Genomic DNA, 21,613 nt, shown 5'->3' with positions numbered 1-21,613 from the left:
CTGCGCCCCCCTGGACTTCAAGCTCGGGCCTCCTCCGCTCAGCCCCGCGCAGCCGGGTGGGGGCCGCTCTGCGCTTTCTGGAGCCTGGGGACTGGAGGGAGGGCGGTGTGACCGAAAGGAAGGGCTGCCTCCGAGGCACAGGCCCGGGAGCCAGACGCCGACACCCGAGGCCAGAAGGCCTCGGGGCCCGCGCGAGGAAGCCGATGGGGGAGCCCGGGCTCGGCCCGTCGTGCGGGGGTGGGGCGCGGGGGTGTCCGTCCCAGGAGAGCGCCCCTGTCCCCTGCACTTAGGTGGTGTACTGAGCTGCGGGGCTGCGGTGGCACTTGGGGTCCAGCCGGGAGGCTCCGGCCTCGTGGGACGCGCCGCCGCCCTCCTCCGGGGAGAAGAGGGTGGGCAGTGCGAGCGCTTAAAAGCATCGAAGTTGTAGACAGTCCGCGGGCCCGGGGACGGTGTCGCCGTCGCTCTGGGTGCAGTCACTGCTCTTTGCGCCACTCGGTGTCACGGAGGAATCGGCGGGGCGCGTGGGGGTCCCGACAGAACCGTGTCCCCCGCGCGCACGCGGACCCAGAGCGGATGGGGGGGACGCTCTGGGGTCTCGCCCTCGGGCGGGGCGCTGGGGCGGGGACGCGGGTGACAGGCGCGCGCCAGCTCCGGAGTTTATTTAAAACTCGGGACGCAGCCGCGGAGTCTTGTTTGTGTGAACCCGGAAACGCGGGGGAGGGGCCGGGCCGGGAGCGCGGGCGGGGGAGGGGCGGCCGGAGTCACGTTACCAGGACCGGCGAGCGCCGGGCGCAGCGTAGCCGGGCGGGACCACAGGTGCGTGCGGCCGGGACCCCGCCGCACCCGGCCGCGCCCCGCAGCCCGGCCCCAAAGCCGGCCCGGCCCCGACCCTGGACCCTGGACCCTGGACCGCGGCCCCGACCCTGGGCCCCAGCGCTGACCCCGGACCTCGGACCCCAGCAGTGGCCCCCGACCCCGGCCCCCGGCCCCCGACCCTGGACTCCGCCCCCGGACTCCGGCCCGGCCCGTCCGACATGACGGGGCTGGAGGACCAGGAGTTCGACTTCGATTTCCTTTTCGAATTTAACCAGAGCAGCGAGGGCGTCCCTGGCTTCGCCCCAGGTGGGTCCCTGCGCCGGGGGTCAGGGCGCAGGGGTTTGGGGTGCCGGGCGCGGGCGCGTTGTCCCGGGGTTCAGGGTCCTGGAGCGCAGGGATGGGGTGCAGGCAGGGGTGCAAGGGTCGGAGGCAGAGCGTCCGGGGTCATGGGTGGAGGGTCAAGGGGTCAGCGATGGGGGAAGGTCCGGGGAAGCCGGCCCGGGCCCAGGCAGCCTCTCCCCTCCTCTCTGCCCAAGAGCATCCGCACCCCAAGTCCCTCTGGCCCCACCCCCGCTCAGGACAGGTCAGTGCAGCAGCCACAGTGTCCCCGGCTCCCGTGTCCTGTGCTGTCCTGCACTCGGGCGCTGCGGAGCGGCCGGAAAACAGGTCAAGTTTGATGACTGGCGGGTGGGGAGGCGGGAGGCCACTTGGTGCCGCAGCTCAGGCTCCGGCGTCCGGAGCATCAGGTCCCCAGCCTGTGTCACACTCGTGCTGGCCCTGCAGCCTCCCCGTGGACGGGCCTCTGGCTCCCGGCGGCCGCTGCACCCATCAAGCCAGGGGACGGGCGCCTCCAAGGCCCGACTTGGACAGTGCCTGGGGACAGGTGGTGAGTGGCCACTGCCAGAGGGCAGGGGGGCCCGGAGCCCCCCCATCTGTCCCTGGTCCTGCTCTGTGGCCTCAGGCTCCCAGCCCCTCCCAGAACAAAGTTAAAGTGGAAGTAGCCCAGCCACGGGGAGGGGGGTGCCCGGGCCGGTTCTTTCTTTCGTTTTCTCTTTTGTGTCAAAATAAAGGGACCCTCCTGCCCCCCAGAGAGGGAGCTCTTAAGTAAGACTAGGGCTGCTGAGAAATCCCAGCCAGTCTGCTTGGCGTGGGGGAAGCCAGGGGCCCCTTCGGGCCCCTCTCTTCCCGTGGGTCTTCAGGGTGCTGCGAGCGGTCCGGGCCCACGTGGTGGCAAGGCCAAGCGGCGACGCAGCGCACCTGGCACCCACAGCCGCCCTTCCTGCAGCAGTCATGTGTTTTCCATACCATTCACCACTTGTCTTTTAAAGACTTGACTGCACTGGTCATTAAAAAAATAAAATAAAATAAATGTCCGGCCAGGCCCGCACTGCCTGATGGTCGTTATCCTCCCTCCGGACCGGCTCCTCTTCTCTCCCTCGGCGGGGGGTCCCCAGGCCCAGCAGGCACGGGAGGGAGCCCAGGCAGGCTACCAAGCGCCAGAGAGCCCAGGCCTCGACTTTCCTGCTGGGTCTGGTGCCTGGGGCTCTGTGGGCACGCCCTGGGTTCCCGCCTTTTTGGTTCACGCAGCCAAGATCGCCAACGTCGGGTGCACGTGTGGCCCGCGCCCCGGCCTCTGTGGTGTGAGAGGGCAGAACGTCTTGCTGGAATCACAGGGGGTGCAGCTTGGCGGAGTGGGTCCGGGTCCCTCCCTGAGCTCTGCGGCAGGCACCGGCTGCTCCCCAGGTCTCCTCCTGGTCTGGCAGCTCCTTTCTCCCCAGCGGTGGGTCACAGTCCACCGTCCGGATGGGCCACAGCTCATGCATCCCTCACCCACGGAAGCCTCTTTTGGTTCCTTCCAAGTTTGTGCAACTGTGAATACTGTCCTTTCTTCTTGTTCTTATTAATTTTTACATTCCCTTTGTTAATTATTAAATTACCACCTTGATATATTACATCGCTACACTAAGGCTCTGAATGGGTGAGAGAAAAGGCCTCAGGTGGTCTCTGGGCTGTGCCTGAGTTTGAATAAACGAGTGAGCACCTAATACCAAGTTCACCGGGAAACCTGGGAACATGGAGCTTTCCAGCCGATGCTGAGCACAAACACGGGCTCTTTGTCCTGAGGACAGGCCAGCCCCGACCACAGGCAGCCCTGGTACCCCCGGGGCTCAGGGTTGGGTCAGCCCTCCGTCCACCCTTCACTCGGGCCACCTCATGCGTCTGTCCACCAATGTGGCTTCTGCCTGACGGTTACTTCAAGGGAGACTGGGTCTTGGGCTTCCCAGAGTGCTTAGCAGGTACAGATAGACAGTCAGGAAGCACTTGTTGGAAGAAAGAAAAGAGAATTTAAAAAATAACGTGCTCTGGGCTGGGCAGGCGTGTTCTTTGCGCCCACCTTCCTGTCCACGGGCCCCAACCCCCTCGGGCAGGAGAAGGCTGGGCACAGGCCTCGCTCCTCTCTGGATCTCAGGAAATAGCTGCCGCTGTCAGCTGGGAGGAGGGTGTGGCCCAGCTTCCCGCCAGGGCTCCTGTTTGCTCCCTTATTTTGGCCGGCCCACTGCTGCCAATACTGTCGCCTTGGCAACTCGGGAGGAACTTGGCCAGGCCTCTGGGTCTGGCTGGAGTCTCCCCGGCCAGTCGGCCACCTCCTGCTCCTTGCAGGCCTGCCTGCGCCCCTCCCTGTGCGGGGCTGCATTTCATCGCTCCTGTGCTAGAGTGGTGTCGCCGGAGGCATTTTTATTCTCAGCGGTGCTGATGGGGACAGGAGGAGCCTGGGAGCCCCGCACAGGGGCCGTCAGCCCCGCGGCAGGCGCGGGCACAGGGAGGCCTCTGCAGCGCCGGGCACAGGGCGTGGGGCCGGATCTCTGGCACATCAGGACAGGCACCTGTGTCTTTAAGACAAGTGGCCCTGCCGTCCTTGTCCTCAGAGATGTTTCCACGAGGGACAGTTGTTTGTGTGAAGGATGTTTTAATTCTGTGTCATGTCCGTCAGAGGAAGACCACAGCTAGCAATGAACAGCTCCGTGGTTTTAGCTCCTTAGAAACGGCCTGAGAGGCGAGGACCTAGGCGGGCTGGGCGGGGGACCCTCGGGGGGCTGCCAAGGCGCCCTGGCGGGGCGTTCTCCCGCGTGTTCGCGTGTGCGCCACTGTGTCAAGGCCATTCTGCTGGCTGTTGTGCAGCCTCCTCCCAGCAGCGTGTGGGCCAGCGGGGCCCTCAGAGGCCACCTCTCTGTCACCCATGGGTCCCACGCCCTTAGGTAGCACTTCCCACAGCTGCTCAGTAAACAGGTTTCAGCACAGGTCTGGGCCTTGAGTGTGTTTGGGTTTTGCTCTGTTTTGTTTCCACTTCCTACAAAGTTACAATCTCACCCTGTGGGCACCGGCCCCGTCGCCCCGTGGACAGGGGTCTGGCCAGGCGTCCGGGAGGGTGGGGCCTGGCGGTCACTCATTCCAGTTCCATTTCTAGCCTCATGTCCTGCAGCTCAACCCCAGGAAGCACCGAAGGGGGCGGTCCTTCAAAAGAAAAGTAAGAGTCGGTGTGTCTCTCGGAGCTGGCGGAGGAGCCCGGGACACACGGCCAGATTGCTGACTCCTTCGGCGACGTCTGCCTGGTGGACGCGTGGCCCCGCATGCGCAGCGCCCGGGCGCACCGGCCCGGCCCCTGTCGCTGTCACAGGACGGGTGGTCCCGGGCACCCGAGTAATGCCAGACGCCATTGTCTTTAACAGAAAGCACGTGGGTAATTTGGGGGCGGTGGTTCAGAAGGAATAAAATGGTGAGGCTCTGAACTAAATTATTTCGTGGAATGAGACGGAGTAATTCTGACAAGTCGGGCTTGTTGAATTTGCTGAGTGTGGAATTTGCGGGCCCTGAGTCCGCCTAGGAGCTGAGGATGCCCCTGCGGGCTGCAGGCCCCGCCTGCTCCCTGCTCGGTGCCTGTCTTGGTGCCCCAGGGCACCCTGCACGGGGTGGGGGGCAGCCGTCGAGAACAAGGAGACGGTGGGCGGTTCCTGGCTTCTGAGGATGAGCCGCAGTTGTATTCCTTCTGTCCGAGTGAGCTGTTTTGAATAAGCTCCGTAACATTTGCTTGGGCCCCGGCCGCTGCGCGCTCACCTGCACTGTAATTTAATGACCCCTCCTTGGCGGGCGGCCAGGTGCCCGAAACAGCAGCAGAAAAGGACTCTCATGGGTGTTGTCTTCAGAGGCTCCTGACAGGACAGGGATCAGAAAGTCACGGAGAACATCCTTATTGCACGTCCACGGGATCCCTTTGAATAGTTAAATAATTCAGATTTGAATACGGTTTGGGTTGGTAATACAACCAAATGAGGTGGCGCGGGAGGGCGCGGCCCTGCCGTGTGCCGGTTCCAAAGAGAGGGCTTCGTGGGCAGCTCTGGCAAGCGCGCCCCAGGCGGCTCCGGCTTCCAGCCCTTCGTCTCGAAATCTGTCCCACGAAGGGGCAGTCGCGCTTAGGTCGGCCCGTTCTTGTTTTTAAAGGAGGCCGCGTCCTTTCCCTTCCTCACTGACAAACTTCGGTTTAAAGAAAGGCCCCTTCTCGGCACGCCCGGTGGTCGGGCCCCCACAGAAACACGCCCAGCCGCCCCTCCCCCACCTGCCGGTTCATCCGGGACCTGCCAGGAAGGAGGCTGAGTCCTGGGGGTGCTGGATGGGGGGCCCCCACACTTGCTCTGCTGATGGCTCAATTTTTTTCTTTTGAGTCTTAGAATTGCCTTCCTGCCAATAAATGGCGGTTCCACTCTGGGAGGGGCTGTTTCTTAAGATAAGTCACGCATCCTCATGATGTTCTTTTAGCTGGGCGGGGGGCGGAGGGGTCCGTCCTCTTCCCAGGCCCTGCGTCCTCAGCGGGGAGGAGCACCCAGGCTCCTCGTGGGCGGGACCCGGCAGTGCAGGGGCGGCTGTGAGTTTACACCCACGCTTCCTGTTTCCACCCACGCCCGCCCGTGCCGCGTCCCTGGAGACGGGAGTTCTCTTTGACACGAAAATGCATTTTCTGTAAACTGTTAGGTCCTCTGTGGCTTCGCTGATACGTGGGCTGTAAACACACAGAGGCCGGCGTGGGTGGCAGGGTGGGGCCCCTTCTCGCCTGCGGCCCCAGCTGCAGCGGCTGCTTCCATGTGGGGGAGGGGACACTTGTTACTACCTAGGGGACGTTGCCACCTCAGGGACCGAATGACAAGAAAGCTCTGGGCATCAGGGAACAGCGTTTTACCTGTGCTGGTGCCTGTGGCCGGGGGCGCACCAACCACCCTGGAAGTGAGGGGGGCGCAGAGACCCCAGGAAGTGGCCCCTGGCTCTGTCTCTGTCTCAGTGGGCCAGGCGAGTCCCCTGCGGTGACCGGCCAGCGCAAGGGTGGCCGCAGTGTGCTGGGCCACAGGGGTCTGAGAGGGAGCCCAGGGTTGCCTTGGGGACCCGGGACAGCCAGGAGGGGCGAGCTGCCAGCCCCAGCGGCTGCCGAGGAATCGCGTGGTGGGGACTGGGGCGCAACTGTCTTGTCCGTGGTGAAAAACTGCCGGGGTCGAGGCAGCAAGCCGCCCTGACCTGCACTTCGTGTTGGAACAAGTCAAACACAGTGAAGCTATTGGTTGAAGTCTAGTGACTAAAGTGCCTGCCTGCAGATCCACAACACGGCTTCACGCCTGCTTTATTAACACCCCGCCTGCTGACCGTTCACCGCTAATAACCGTAATCACACAGAAGCAGGACGGGGGTGCTTTGCTCTTGGTCGGGCTTCTGACCTGCGGCCGTGCGGACCTGTGGACACATGGGTGTCCCGTGCTGAGCTGGCAGACCCAGCAGAAAGGGCTTGGGGAGCGGGGTCCGGCCCCAGAGGGGCGTCTGATGGGACTGTGTCCCCCTGACGTGTCACGGGAGAGTGCGCGCCGCCGACCTGCACGTGGCTGTGAGGGGCACTGTCCCCCAGGACGAGCGTTCCACTCCCCTTGGAAGTTTGCAGAGTGGCGTATGGTCTCCCTGGACGGAGGGAGTAATTTCTACTCGGTGTCCCACCTTGCTGGGCGCCCCTCCCACAGCAGCCTGTCCTGCTGTCCACGGGGACCTGTGGCCTCACTGTGTCCCTCAGGCCCCGCCTGGTCCCCTGCACTGGCTTGTCGCGCCTGTGCCCTGGAGGGCGGCCCTGGGTCCCGGCCTGGCACCCGAAGGCCCGGCACGCAGTGACGTCTCGTGGCCTCGGCAGCTGCGGCCCCGGCCACCTCCTCCCGGGCACTCGACTGCCACCAGCAAGTGCCTTTCCAGGGTTATTAACTTCTTGTTTGGTTTTTACAAGTACCATAACCAGATTTTAACACCCAATTTCAGTTTTTGTGTTGAAAGTGTCAGCACAGGAGGGTGTTGGCATGTGCCGGGTCAGGGTGCATGTCGCCAGTGTGGGCGCGGCCGTCCCGGGACAGGCTGCAGAGCCAGGGGCCAACCGGGTCAGGCCTTGCCTGCTCCCTGCCTCCTGCCCACGGACGTGAGGCCTCACCCTTCCCCCCAGGACTGTCCCCATCACCCTTCTGGTTCCTGGGGAGACGGGACCCGGAGGTGGGAAGGACCAGGGATTTCAGATCAGTGTCCGTGGCCGCGAGGCCGCAGGAGGCACCCCTGCCGCTCCAGCGTCTGACTTTCTCGGTCACAGCTTTGGGTCCTCTCCCGCGTCACAGCTCTGTGTCCCCCAGGGGCCCTTGGGAACCTGGCCCCTGCTCTGGGCATCGGGAGCGCCGTTGGGGGCTCTCCTGAAGGCCGCAGCAGCCCCTGGGTTACAAGGGCTGTGGGCTGTCCTCCGGCCGCCGGCAGGGCCGGGCCAGGACTGCCCCGGGGAGCAGGGAACAGCGCTTCCATCAGGGAGGGGTTCCCGACAGCAAGGGTCACAGACGACGCGGTTACCGCCCAGGGTGGCTGCTGGCTGCTGCCAGAAATAAGTGATAAGGATGTTGGTCCCGCCTGTTTGGGGCCTCACACCCACTTCTGTGAGAGGGGCCGTGGTGTGGACCGGCCCCCTGAGGCCCGGGACCCTCTGGCCTCCCTCCACAGACACCCGTGTCTGACACCCGGCGAGCCATGTTCGGCCGGCGCCGCAGCGGGAGCCTGGGTAGAGTTTCCACGGGTGAGTGTCCATTACTGAGCGACCTGGATAGCAGTGCCGGGCACACGGTGATGCGGTGCCAGGTGCCGCAGCAGGTCCGTGCAAGCTGGAAGCCCAGCATGTGCCTTTTCTGGTAAAAGGGACTAATTACACCGTAACGATTTTTTTTAAAAAAAGATCTTACTGAGGTTCTCATTAGCGTGTAATGATTCTTAATCTCGCTGGGCCCCACCGCCGCCTGCTTTGCTTTTTCTCCGAGGAAGCGTTTCTGGTCGAGAGTCGCCGGCACAGCTCACACGGGAGAGGCTCCAGCAGCTGCTTCCCTCCGTCGATCCTGGAGGGGGTTTGCTTTGCAGCCGGGGATTCGCGCAGCTCGGCCGCGATTAGTCTGTTCACACATCTTCACACACACACACAGGTCCCTAAACGCACCCACCTGCCCGCCCATCTGCCCAACAACGGGAGCACCTCCCTGTGCCGGCCGCAGCCCTCGGCCCTGAAGGCAGCAAACCACAGCCCCCGGGGCCGGGGAGGCTCCCGCCCTCCGGGTGCTGAGCTTCTGCAGGTGAAACAGATGAGGCCCAGATGATGAGGAGCGTTTGTGGAGGGAAGGCACCGGGAAGAGTGCGCTCAGAACTCCCACAGGGAGGGTGGGAGACCCTTCTGAGCAAAGAGCAGAAGGAAGCAGGGAGGCCACGGGCAGAGGCCAGCCCACGGGGGAGGGGCGCGTGCGGGGCTTTGCGGGGGAACGGGAGGGCCGGGCCAGGTCCCAGCAGCCTCGTGGCTGGACAGGACGGGATGTTGCTCTCAGGTGTTGGGGGCGGGGCCCACAGGGCGGGTTCTGGGCCTGCCTGGCCGTGGGCGTGCGTGTCAGGTGACCGGCCCCTCACGCCTGCCTCTCCTCCCCTCTCCCTGCAGAGCACTACAGCTTCGGGTCCTCCGGCCTCAGCCCCAGTCTGCCCCTGCCCACGGCGCACCCCTCCCTGCCGGCGCCCTGCCATGACCTGCAGCCGCCGGCCCCCGGCATCTCGGCCGCCCATGCCACGGGCCACCACCCCTCGGGCTACGGGGCAGCGGTGGAAGGCGGGCCCTCGGGCTACTTCCTGTCGTCCGGCCATGTCAGGCCCAACGGCGCCCCGGCCCTGGAGAGCCCGCGCATCGAGATCACCTCCTACCTGGGGCTGCACCACGGCAACAGCCAGTTCTTCCACGACGTGGATGTGGAGGACGTCCTGCCCGGCGCCAAGCGGCCCCCGTCCACAGCCACCCTGAACCTGCCCAACCTGGAGGCCTACCGGGACCCCTCCTGCCTCAGCCCGGCCAGCAGCCTGTCCTCCCGCAGCTGCAACTCCGAGGCCTCGTCCTATGAGTCCAACTACTCGTACCCGTACGCGTCCCCGCAGACGTCCCCGTGGCAGTCGCCCTGCGTGTCCCCCAAGACCACGGACCCCGAGGAGGGCTTTCCCCGCGGCCTGGGGGCCTGCAGCCTGCTGGGCTCCCCGAGGCACTCGCCGTCCGCCTCGCCCCGCACCAGCGTCACCGAGGAGAGCTGGCTGGGGGCGCGCTCCTCCAGGCCCTCGTCCCCCAGCAACAAGCGGAAGCACGGCCTCAACGGGCGGCAGCTCTCCTGCTCCCCCCACCACTCGCCCACGCCGTCCCCGCACAGCTCGCCGCGCGTCAGCGTCACGGACGACACGTGGCTGGGCAACACCACGCAGTACACCAGCTCGGCCATCGTCGCCGCCATCAACGCCCTGAGCACCGACGGCGGCCTGGACCTGGGCGACGGCGTCCCCGTCAAGGCCCGCAAGACGGCCCTGGACCACTCGCCCTCCGTGGCCCTCAAGGTGGAGCCGGCGGGCGAGGACCTGGGCGCCACGCCGCCCGCGTCCGACTTCCCGCCGGAGGAGTTCCCCGCCTTCCAGCACATCCGCAAGGGCGCCTTCTGCGACCAGTACCTGTCGGTGCCGCAGCACCCGTACCCGTGGGCCCGGCCCCGGTCCCCCACGTCCTACGCCAGGTGAGCGGGTGGGAGGGCGGTGCCCCGGGCCGGCGCCTCCTGTGCTCAGAGCCCGGCAGGGGCTTCGCTGCCAGGCTCGGGTGTCCCTTGTGTTCAGCGGCACCCCCCCCCCCCCGTCTCTGCCCGCTGTGTCGCTCTCCCGGGCGTCTGTGTCCAGTGTCCCTTTTTATAAGGACCAGGAGGCAGCTCCCCCTCAAGCCCTCCTCCTCTCTCGCCAACCTCTGTGAGGGCCCTTTCTGGGGTCTGGCGGACACAGTTCACAAGCAGGGGCACCCGCGTTTGCTTTCTGTTCTGCGGCTCCGGGGGTCCCTCTCCTGTTTGCTTGCGCCCCCTGCTCACCCCCTTCCCGTCTCTGCCTAGTCGCTGCCAGCGCGCGCTGATGGGGCCTCAGCGCTGCAGTTCCCGGAGCCGCCACGCTCCCTGCGGTGCCCACCCGGTGCAGAGAACGGCACAGCCGCCTGCTCCCCAGGGGCGCGCGCAGGTCCCCGCCGTCTGGTGACCGAGCTCGAGCCCGTTCCCAGCTCTGCGTCTCGGGTTGTTGATCCTTCTTTTTAACGGCGTGTGGGGCCGCCGGGGCTCCACTGGGGCCGCTTACTCGGCCCAGCGTCTTTATTTTTAACAGAACAGCTTTCCCGACAGGTGGGCCCCTAACGACCGCTGGCAGAGCGCTCTCCCCTGCAGGCTTGTGATTGGGCCGCAGCGGCGTCCACGCCTGCCTCCCGTGCGCAGCACCATGGGGTGCGCGGCCGTGGGGTGTCGGAGATGGGAGCTCAGTGGGGGTCGGGACCCTCTGCTCTGCTCAGACCCCCGTCCCCCCAGCCGGAGCCCGGGTGGGGGCTGTAACTGAGCTCTGAGCCCCCACCACCAGCTGCCCCTTTGCACCCTCTTTTTTTCTTTCTTCTTTAAAAAAAGATTTTATTTATTTTGTTAGAGGGGAAGGGAGAGAGAAAAAGAGGGAGAGAAACATCGATCGCTTGCCTCTCGTGCACCCCGACCAGGGAGCAAACCCGCAGCCCGGGCCTGTGCTGTGACCGGGAACTGAACCTGCGACCTTTTGCTTCGCGGGACGACGCCCCCTCCCCCAAGCCGCCGGCCAGGGCTCCGCACCCTTTCAGTCTGTGGCAGGGAACCGTGTGAGTCGTGACAGCCTTTCAGGCCAGCAGAGGGTGAGCGTTAGGGCCCAGTTAGGATCAGAGGGAAACCAAAGCCGACTCCTGGCGTTTCTCCCCCTTCACGAGGGCCTGTCCCCGTTTTTATCAGTGCGACGAGGTTCAAAAAGCTGGTGTTTTCAAAGATCCCGCCAAACGCACCTCGGCACTGGGATTAAGGCGTTAACACGGGAACTTAAAAAACGTCAGCACTGGTTATGGCGGCCGCACGTGCTCTGTAACTTTTATGGGAATGAGAATATTCAGAAACTCACCGCCTCAGGGCCAGAGTCACACACGTGCCTCGGTGCGGGACCTGCACTTTCCTGGACCGCAAAGGTCACAGTGCCAGCCCGGGGCTTCTCTCCAGTCCTGACCCCAAGGACAGAGTGATGTCATCGGCACGGACCGTCACTTCTAGTGTGAAGAGCCCAGGGAAACCCTGTGTGTTGACAACACCAGACGAGGCTGGCCTGGCCTATCCCCCGGGCGTGTAGACCCCGTTGTCACCGTCTCTTCCTCGTCCTTCATGCGTCTCTGCGGCCAAATGTCTCCTGTGGATGAGGACCCAGTGGTCCTGTGTCAGGTCCCCCCAAGGCCCTCACCGCAGCCCCGTGGAGGCCCCGAGTCCACACAGCCGCACGCTGAGGTGCAGGGGTGGACCCCAGGCTGTGGGTTCCGCAGGGACACAGCTGTCCCGTCCCGGCGACGGGCAGACCGCCTCTGCCTTTGAGGCCCAGGGGTGTTTCTGGGGGTGGCCATCTGCACAACCAGGCCTGCGTTTACTCCGTGGTTGGGAAGCAGGTAGCCCCTCTGTCCCTGCCGGGGCTGAGCAGGCATTCTGTGGCCACCTGCCTGCTCCTTATCTCTCGGTCCCAGAGCCTGTGTTCAGTGTGACGCTCTCACATTCCTGGGCATTAACGCAAACAAAGCCCGGGGAAGGCGCCTGCTGCCCTCCGCAGGGGCCAGGCTAACCTTTCCCCTGTGCCGGCTCCACATCCAATATGTTTCCTGGACCTGCCCGCGTGTTTCCACAGGACCCCATCGGCTGGGGCCCAGGGGCAGTGGGGACGCCAGGGAAGCCAGAGGTGAGGCAGTTTTGCCCGCGGGAGGGGGCGACCACACTTCCTTCCCGAGCCCGGGGCCAGCACAGGCGGATGCCAACAGGACCCTCCACGCAGCGGGGGGCGAGGTCTGGGCGGAGAACACACCCCCTCCTGCCCTCAGGGCCCCTGTGCGTCACTTCTGCCCCCCAGGAGCGGGAGCATCAGCGACACGTGTGCCCGAGGCACGTGCTGCGGCGTCGCGTCCCCGCCGGGGTCCCTTTCGCTGCGTGGCGCCCACGGCTCCTCCCTTGGCCGAGCGGCTGACTTCTTGCTGTGGTGGAAGAGAGTGTTTGCCAAACGAACAGTGTTTGATAGAACTTCACAGTAATAGACTTCATTCTTGTTCTAGAGTTTAACCAAACACCATTTCTGGTCTTAAAGCTCGGAAAGGCACAGAAATCACAGAGGATTCGTGAACCCCCATAAAAAAATCTGCCCTGGCAGGTGTGGCTCAGTGGATTGAGCACCGGCCTGCAGACCAAACGGTCACCGGTTCAATTCCTAGTCAGGGCACAGGCCTGGGTTATGGGCCAGGTCCCCTGTTGGGGGCGTGTGAGAGGCAACCACACACTGATGTTTCTCTCCCTCTCTTCCTCCCTCCCTTCCCCTCTCTCTAAAAATAAATAAGTAAATAAATTTTTTAAAGTTAGAATTCTAGCGTCCAGGCCGAGGCCACCAGCCTCTTCGTGATGTGCTGATGGTGAGGGCAGCGTCCCCAGACCCACCTTGTTACAGGCATAGGCTGCGTGTGGGCACGAGAGGCCACCCGGGGTGGGGCGCCGATGGGCGCAGGGGCCAGGGCAGCGGGAGCGTTCGGTGCCCACGTCAGACACTCTCGCGCACCCACACGTGATCGTTTCTAGGCAGTAGTTTGCAGATGGCGCCTTTAGCAGGTTTCATGTTAACCTGAAAGAGCTGAAGTTTGTGCAGCTGAAGTTTGTTGGCTCAGACAGACAGGACTGCGCGTCCATCACGGTGCCAGCGCCCCGCGGCCATTTCTGTGGGTGAGAATCTTTTCTTCCCTTGGATCAGGGCCATGGGAAGTCTCAGCTTTGGGGGTTTTCGGGTCCTTAGCTCTCTGCGCCGAGACTATCTCTGAATTTGCCTGGAGACAGGCGGTCACCAGAGAAACAGACTACCCGGGTCTGGAAAGACGCGCGCGTGACATGAACCTGATGTCAGCAGCCCCTGTCCCACCAGACGGCTGTGTGCGGCCCGGCCACTTCGACGCACGCGCCTGCCAAGAAGCAGGTTTCCTAAGGGGCGGGATGAGCTTAGTGAACAGTTTTTCCTCAGAGCCGAGGGGGCTAAATCTGTGAATTTCAGATGTTGCTTCTTTCAGGTTTTCGGCTGTGACATTGATGATTTCAGTGATATTTGTCACTTGTGTGCTGCGCAGAGTGTTAGCTTCCAAAACCTGATAACTGCTGACCCTGATTGCATTTATGAGGTGTCTGAATATCTCAGATTTGTCCTAATTTGGAGTGAAATTAAATAAACCTGTAGGCAGGTCACCAGTCCAGCCGGTGGGTCATTCGTAAGTGTCAGCGCTGTGCGCCAGAGCCCAGGCTGAGGCATGTGCTCCCTGGTGGCCAGCCCACCGGGATCCCAGGACACCCCTTCTGGGTTATTTTTCTCTTCTTGATCTGGAGAAGGAGTGAGCCCCCTGCATGTCACGAGAGGAAGGTTGCTGAGTGCAGGGAGGGGCCGTGGGGACGCGCTGGAGTCGGCCCGGCGCAGGCAGTGGCAGGGCAGCCTCGTGATCCCCTGGCCCAGAGCTGCCCCTTGCTGGGTCCCTGCAACCAGCACCCCCGAGGAGGCTCCTGTGTCCCAGGAGCACCTCTGGGAGCAGGTGGGACCCAGCACAGCCGTCCCCATGAGGCCCAGAGACTGACCTGAGCCACAGCCCCTCCCAGGGGGTAAGCGTGGCATCTCTTGGGCTCAGCCTGTTGTTGCCTGGGACACGGGACACGGGACACGGGACACGGTTGTATCCGCCTGTGCGGAGAACATGGCCGGGCAGAGCCGGGCCTGCTCCGCAGCCTTTCACTGGCCTGCAGCCGGGCGGGGCTGCGAAAGCCGTTAGGTCCAAAGACCGTCACTCCTCCCACAGTTTCTTCTGGTTCCACCGAATTCACAGCTGGCCCTTGGGAGGTGGCATCCTGACCCCTGGCCTGGGAGCCTTGCCTGCAGCCAGCGGTCACACCAGGGCTTGGGCCGGGCCCCAGGGGAGGGGCTGCCTCCGAGCAAGGCCTTCCTCCCAGGTGTGTGCAGGGCATGGGCCCGGGGGCTGCTGTGCAGGATCAAACAACCCGGATCCCAGCGGAGGGGTCACAGGACCATCCAAACACCAGCCAAGGTGTGGCCGCGAGGCTGAGCGGCCCCCGACCTGCTCATGTCCACCGAGGGGGGCCGGCGGCTCTCAGGCTCCTCCCCCCACTATCGCCGCTGCGTGTCCAGTCCTGACATTTCCCAAACTACCTGAGCCCCGCCGGGAGGAGGGCGCGTGTCAGCGGCCACGGAGCAGAGCATCTCTGCGCTGACCTTGCCCTCAGAGCAGGACGGGGGCAGGCCCTTCCCGTGGGGTCTGCAGCTGCCCGAGGTGGGCATGGGCCGCAGCCTCGGCAAACCTGGCAGCCCTGCCGGGAGATTTAAATTTAACCGGGAGGCAGCGTCGTCCGCCTTCATACTGGACCTTCCGTGCAGTGAATGGGACTTGCTCGCTGCTGTTCTTGGGTCCCCGAGCCAGCGTTTGGAACGTCACGATGCGGTTTCTGTTCTTCTGGACGCTGGGCTGACCTGGCTTGAGTCAGTTTCCAGTCAGGACACCCTGACACTGCCCACAAGGGGCAGGGCTGGCCCTCCCCCAGCCCTCCCCCAGCCCCCGAGGACACGGATGTCCCCGTGTGTCTTGGCCCTGAGGCCACCGGCAGAGGCTGGCCCCACTGACCGGGCTGAGGGGCAGGCTCCGGTCCGTGGAGAGGGACATCCATTGCTGGGGACCTGGACCCACACAGGGGCCGGGGGCCGTGTCTGTGTGCAGCATTCGGGGTTCAGCCTGTGGTCGCCGCTCGGTCAGAGGCCACGTTGCTGACAGGCCTGCAGAGGCGGCAGCCCCGTCCTTTCCTCGGTCGCAGGCTGCCTGCGGGTTTCACTGCCCCCCCAGAGCCTGACGGCTCATCTCAGGCGCCGGTGACACCCGGCGTGGTCGTGCCCTGGGAGCTCCCGCGCCACCTGGAAAAGCCTGACCGCCCCCCGAGAAGGCGGGCGCCCTGCGCCGACCCCGTGTCTGCTGGGCGGTGTCTGCCCCGTCACGGGGGGGTCGCCCGCAGGCCGTTTCTCGTGGGGATGCTCCCCACGGGCCGCCCTCCCTCCCTCCCTCCCCTCGGGGCCCACGCACGGGGCAGGCCCTCCTGTGGGCCTTCACGGCTCGGCTGCCTGAGTGCGGTAGATGCTGCGAGAAGGCAGTGTCCTCCTGGGCCTGAACCGTGTGGTCTGGGGACGGGGACAAGGTGGGGGTGGTGGGGGGCTCCAGTCTCAGGGCAGAAGGAGCCCCAGCAGGTGGGCAGTTAGTTCCCCCAGATCCCGTCGCTGGGGCCCCCTCCCCATTGTCAGGAATGTCTGAGGTTATTAGATGTGTCATCTTTCGGTGGGAAGAGCCCGCCCGCGTGGGCCCGAGGGGGCCGCTGAGCTGGGTGGTCCCGGCGCGGCTCTGCCCACGGGCGCCTTTGGGGGCCCCGAGTCCCAGCCTCAGGTGCGAGCGCTGTGCCTATGACCTCTCCTAAAACTGGAGAGAAGAACAAAACCAAACAAGAAGGAGGCCTCTGGCTGCTGTGCTGAGGAAGGGCTAACGGCCCCGCTCCATCCCCTTCCCCAGCACTGACTCCGCTGCAGGAGGCGGGTCCCGCCAAGCTCAGGGTTTGTGGCTTCAGCTAGTCAGTGTCATACAAAGGCCTTCCTGCTTCCTCTGAGTGACGAGGACACACAGGCTTAACCCTGGGAAAATTCACCTGAATTGTTTGAACCGCCCCCCACCCTGGGTTTCTGCCACGTAAGGAACGCTGCTCCCCGCAGCGGTGCTTCTGAGATTTCCGAACTCAGCAGGCGGGTGACTGACATGAAAACCGGTTTCAGGCGACATGTGAAGAGGTTCTCTCTCGGGCCCCGGGGCCCAGAAAGGCCCTCAGACCCACGGGTGCTGCCAGTATGCTGAGCGGGGCCGCGGGGTCAGACCGGCGTGCCTTGCAAGGGACAGGAGAAGGCTGAATCATGAACAGTTTTATCGTTTGTGCTTCTACAAAGAACATGCTCCACTGCAGAATCCTCAGCTTTAAGACACAGATGAACAGAGAGAACACTGGCTCGCTTAAGTCCTCCGGCCCAGGGTGGCCATGCGTCTTTCTCCCACGCGTGGGGCCGTTCACTCCGCGCTACGTAAGACGTGGGCACGCAGCGGTGACAGACTCAGCCACGGGGCCTCTAACCCGGGTCCGCTGGTCTCATCCCCCAACCCCTGACCCCGGTCCATGGGCAGTCAGGCAGCCTTTCCTCTAAATACGCAGTGTGTCTTCCAAAATAGGGGCTCATTTTTAGAATTATGGTCCCTTCGCTGTCACATGAGATACCAACAAGCAGTTTGAACTGACCCCTTAGGTCGCCACGTGAGCCCGCGGTCACATGCCTGGGTCTCTCCCTCGCAGCCGCTGATGCACACAGTCGTCCGTGAGGAAACCTGGTGCTTCCCCAGATTCCGGGGGCTGCGTCTGCCACACGCTCACCTCCCGTCTTCCCTGTTTTTCTGAAATGGGTGCTGATCGGGGGCATTGCTGGGAGGGTGGTCCAGGTGTGGGCAGCGTGGTGCGTGTCCGGAGGCAGGTGCCTGCGTCTCTCTCCACCGTCACTGACGAAATCGCCTACAGGTGGTCTTCAGTTTTAAATGGAGATGCTCAGTTTGAAAGTCTGGGCTGTGCCCCTCCACCCCGCGAGTCCTGGGATGTCACGGGGGGTGGGTCACTGCCGGCCTGGGGTCCCGAGAGGAGGTGGGATGGCTCCCCAGTGAGGGATGGGCCTTCATGCCCCCGGGGGCAGCAGGGCAGCCAGGCTGATAAGAGAAGCATGGCCCCGTGTGGGCGATAGGGAGGGAGGGAAACCCTGCATTATTCTCTGAGTTTGGATCAAGGTGTGTAGGTGGTCTCGCTGCTGTGAACAGCGTTAAAAAAAATCCTTCACATTTTTTCTATGTGAAGAAAACACTGGAGCTCTTGAGAAATGAAAGGCTGTTCTCGTGGGGAACGGTGGTCACGGCAGCCGTGGGAGGGCTGTGATTCAAACCGGCACGGCACGGCCCCCTTTTCCACCCGGCCTCGCCCACGCCCAGCGGAGACAGTGCAGCCTGTGGCCCGCTTCCCTTGTGTGGTCCCACGCGGCGAGCCCCGCGAGGAGACGGGGTCGGCTGCGTCCCTGGCACACAGGATGGCGGAGCCTGGCTGCCGGGGGAGGGGGCAGAGGGCCACCTGCGCTTCCTGGCCTCTCGGGGGGAGGACGGTAACGCCAGTGGAGGTGATGCTCGTGTTCCCGGCCCAACAGCAGGGATTTAAAAATTTCTGTTTTGCACTAATTCCAGATTCACCCTGGCCAGTGCGGCTCAGTGGGTTGGGCGTCATCCTGCAAACTGAAAGGTCATAGGTTCAATTCCCGGCCTGGGCGCCTGCGCGGTTTGTGGGTTAGGCCCCCGGTTGGGGTGCGTGCAGGAAGCAACCAGTTGATGTTTCTCTCTCTCTTTCTCCCTCTTTCCCCTTCTCTCTAAAATCAATAAGCACGTCCTCGGGTGATGATTAAAAAATAAAAACAAAAGAATTCCAGGTTCCCAGAAAGTGGCTGCGATCCGTGTGCCCTTCAGCCAGAGTTCCTCATAATGACATTGCCAGCTCCCGGGCCCGGTAGGGGCGCCGTGTGTGTGTGGTGCGGAGGAGGAGACGCAGGTACGCGGGACGGTGTGTCCCCAGCTTTCCCAGAACTGTCTCCACCTCCCAGCAGCTGAGCGAGGCGGCGTTCCTGCCAGCCTCGTTCTACAAGCGAGAGGATTTAGTTAGAATTCAGGAGAATGTGTCAGTCTCTTCAAGCCGCCGGCGCTGCTTGAGCCAGGCTTCCTCTAGACCAGCGGCCGCAGGGGCCCGCAGGGCCACCGTCACAGCCACAGCCTCCCCGCGGACCCTGCGCAGGCCCAGCCCGGCCGCTGCCTCTGCAGAGGGCTGCGTCCGAGGCTCCTCGCGCTATAGGCGGCTTCCGCTAGTCCCGTGCCCAGGACGGCTCCCGAGCGCGTCCTCCGTGAGCGGGAGTCCCGTGTCGTTTCGTGAACTTGCCGCACGGGACGCTCCCAGGCTGCGCCCCCCTGCCTAGGACGTGGGTAGGTTTTCCTTCACAGACGGCCAGCCCAGCCCAGGGGTGTGGCCGCGGTTTGCCGCCGTCCGCTCTGTAGGGCCTGCAACTGTGCCCAGGAGCGGCCTCTGCGGCCCACGGGCGGGCTCTCTGTCGGGACCAGGACTCGGGATGTGTGCAAGCGAGAGGCTTTCCGCCGTGTTCCTGCGAGTGCCGCGGATGTATTTGCTCACGTGTGTTGCTCACAGGTGGCGGGTGTTGGCTCTTCACGTTGCAGAGTTGCGTGCCCCATGGGGGACACACCGGTCCCCGCCCCGGGGCTGCCTGCAGGTGTGTCCCCGGCGGCAGCTGTTCACGCTCATCCACGGGGCTGTGACCTTGTCCAAGGAAACGACCAGAAAGGCAGTCAGGGTCTCGCCTGCACGCTCCCGTCTCTGGGGTCACCCTCAGCGGCAGGTCCAGAGACTGGGTCCCAGCTGATCCCCCATGCGGCTCGTGTGCAGCTGTGGGGCAACCACCCCCAACAAGGTGCCGAAGCTCAAAATTTTAGAGAAGCTTTAGGTTTTAGAGAAGCCCGCGTATGAGCTGATGTACGTTATTGTGTGGAGCTGTGGCCCTTGTTCTACGCAAGTCCTCACAGAGAGGCACCCAGTCTTCAGGTCCGAGGTGTGCGTGGGTCAGGTGTGTAGGGCGTCATGGCTTCCGTTTGTCTGTGCGCCTCAGGGACGCTCATGTATGGACTTAACCACCCGCCATCCTCGTGGCAGCGAGTGTGACTGGAAAATGGAGTTTAGCGGAAGGTGAGTGAGGAGCACGACATTGTCTGTCTGTCCAGCCAGCAGAGCCCGGGGCCCCCGACGGGCAGAGGGCAGAGCCGGCACAGGGCGGCGAGGTGGGGGCGGGGCGGCCGCCGGCCGGGGCCCCTCGCCAGGCGAGGTCTTTCCTCTGAGTCAGACACGCTCATTCTTTCTGCACAGCTGCCAGATCCATGCTGAAAATTTCCAAGCAAAAACAATACTTCTCGTCGTCTCTGTTACAATATTTATTTTGTGAACCATTCTGACTTTAAACTGTGCACACAGTGTGTTGCCAATTCTGTCAGTGATTCGAGAGCTGATTGTTTACCCAGATTCGTTCCCTAACGTCCCAGTGTGGGATGGTCTAGAAGCCTCGTTGCCCTTTACCAAGAGCGAGGAATTGAACTTTGCTCCTCCGTCCCTCCGCCCCCTCATTGTCTCTCACGCTCTTTGTTTTGAACTTTCTGGGCCTCCGAGGGACCTTTGTGTTTCTTCTTTTCCTATTTATAGTAAGTGATACCAGCCTCGTTACCTGGGCCAGCAGCTTTCATACAATAACGACCCAACAGGGGAAGTGCTGCCTCGGGGTCCCGGTGGCACTGAGTGCCCCATGTCCGTCTGGGGTGGTGGTGGGGGGCCACATTAACAGTTGCTATGTATCCGTGTACCGCGAGGCGGCCTCTAGCCTCGCGTCCACACCGGGAGCTCCAGGCCGACGTCTGTCTGTCCATCATTGGTGGGGGATTCAGCTGGGGTTGGAGGTTTCTGGCTGCACCTAACACAGGCTGAAGGCGTGGCTTCCTCCTGCGCTTGGACGCCTTGGATTGGCCGGGCCTGGGACGGGCACAGGCCCCGTGGGCGGCACGCAGCGGGCGCAGGCCCGGCAGGCGTTGCTGTCTGTGGGCAGGACCCTGCAGCTGCTCGTGCTGCGTCCAGAGCCATGGGCTCTGAGGACACGCGTCACACTGTCCTCTTCCCCTCACCGGTGCCAAAACTTGCTGTGTCTCCTGCAAGTGACATTAGGTAACAAACAAGCTCACAGACCAACCTCGTGGGCCCCACAGTGGTTTCCCTCCTTCCTGCAGGCAGGGTCGCCCATTTGTCTGCATGAACCACGGAAGCTGGGGGCTGGGCTGGGGTGGCCGCAAACCCACTGAGCTGTCGGGCTGGCCTGCGGGGCCTTAGACCAGGACGTGTGCCCCCGTGGCTGTGAAAGGACCTTCGATGGGTCCTGGGGCCGTGACCTGCGGGAGGCATGGCCACTCCACCAGGCCTGTCCAGCAGGTTGGGACCGTCCCTGGGAAATGTTTCTACCTGGTTCTGGAGGCCCTGGCCACCCGCGGGGCCACATCAGTCACTTGTGCCGCGAAGGGAACCTTTGCGTTGGGAAGCCTGACCCCCGGCTTGTGAAGGGTGCAGGGGGTCAGGCCCCGAAGCGAGGGCGCGGCCCGGGTGGGCGCTGTGTGCCCGCCACCTAACGCTGTGCCGTCTCTTCCAGCCCGACTCTTCCTGCCCTCGACTGGCAGCTGCCGTCGCGCTCGGGACCCTACGAGCTGAGGATCGAGGTGCAGCCCAAGTCCCACCACAGAGCCCACTACGAGACGGAGGGCAGCCGGGGGGCCGTGAAGGCGTCCGCAGGGGGCCACCCCAGCGTGCAGGTACCGTGTGCTCGTGGGGCTTCTGAGCCCGTAGGCGACTCTGTGGCCGCGGCTAACAGCTCCCTTCTCCTCTCTTCCAATTAACTGTCACCTCCGGGCGGCGGAGCTCCTGCGTTGTGCAGGGGGGCAGGCCGGGCTCTCTCCGGCCCGTGCGGGGTTGGGCTGGGAGTGTCTGGGGCTCTGGCTTCTGCAGCTTCTCAGTCGGCTGTTCCAGTCGAGCCTGAGACTCGTGTTAAAATGGGGACTTCTCTGCACGGAGCTCTGCTCTGGGGAGGCAGGCAGTTTCTGGGTGCCAGGCCCCGGGGACACTCCCTGTGGCCTGCCCGCGGCTAGAGGGACTGAACGGATGATATTGCCAGCAGGCGTCTCTCCCATGGGGGGCCCGACCGGCGGTGGCTCATAGTTTGTAAGTGGCGGGCTGCCGAGTGTCCTTTGTCCCAACGGACGCCGTCCCTCCAACCCCATGTCCTGCTGGGCAGTCACGTTTGACTCAGAAAAGATGAGAAAGCGCAAAACAAGAATCACGGAGACAGCCTGGCAGAGGGGATGCCCGGGCCCCCCGCCCCGAGGACCCGGGTTGCAGCCAGT

At 63.8% G+C, this 21,613-nt stretch overlaps 1 protein-coding gene across 1 annotated transcript in view; it reads left to right on the top strand.

Annotated features, from left to right (window-relative positions):
• Positions 1-21,613, top strand: part of NFATC1 (nuclear factor of activated T cells 1) — a 61,836-nt gene that overhangs the window by 3,502 nt on the left and 36,721 nt on the right. Inside the window, exons 2-3 of the mRNA XM_090285991.1 lie at positions 8,837-9,938; positions 20,866-21,025. Of these exons, the coding sequence (XP_090142117.1) occupies positions 8,837-9,938; positions 20,866-21,025 (1,262 nt within the window). The remainder of the gene's footprint in view (positions 1-8,836; positions 9,939-20,865; positions 21,026-21,613) is intronic.

This window comes from Furipterus horrens, unplaced genomic scaffold (assembly GCF_987537825.1).
Source record: "Furipterus horrens unplaced genomic scaffold, mFurHor1.1.pri manual_scaffold_8, whole genome shotgun sequence".
NCBI lineage: Eukaryota > Metazoa > Chordata > Mammalia > Chiroptera > Furipteridae > Furipterus > Furipterus horrens.
Note: the sequence above shows the minus strand (reverse complement) of the source record. Positions and strands in the feature narration are given on the sequence as shown.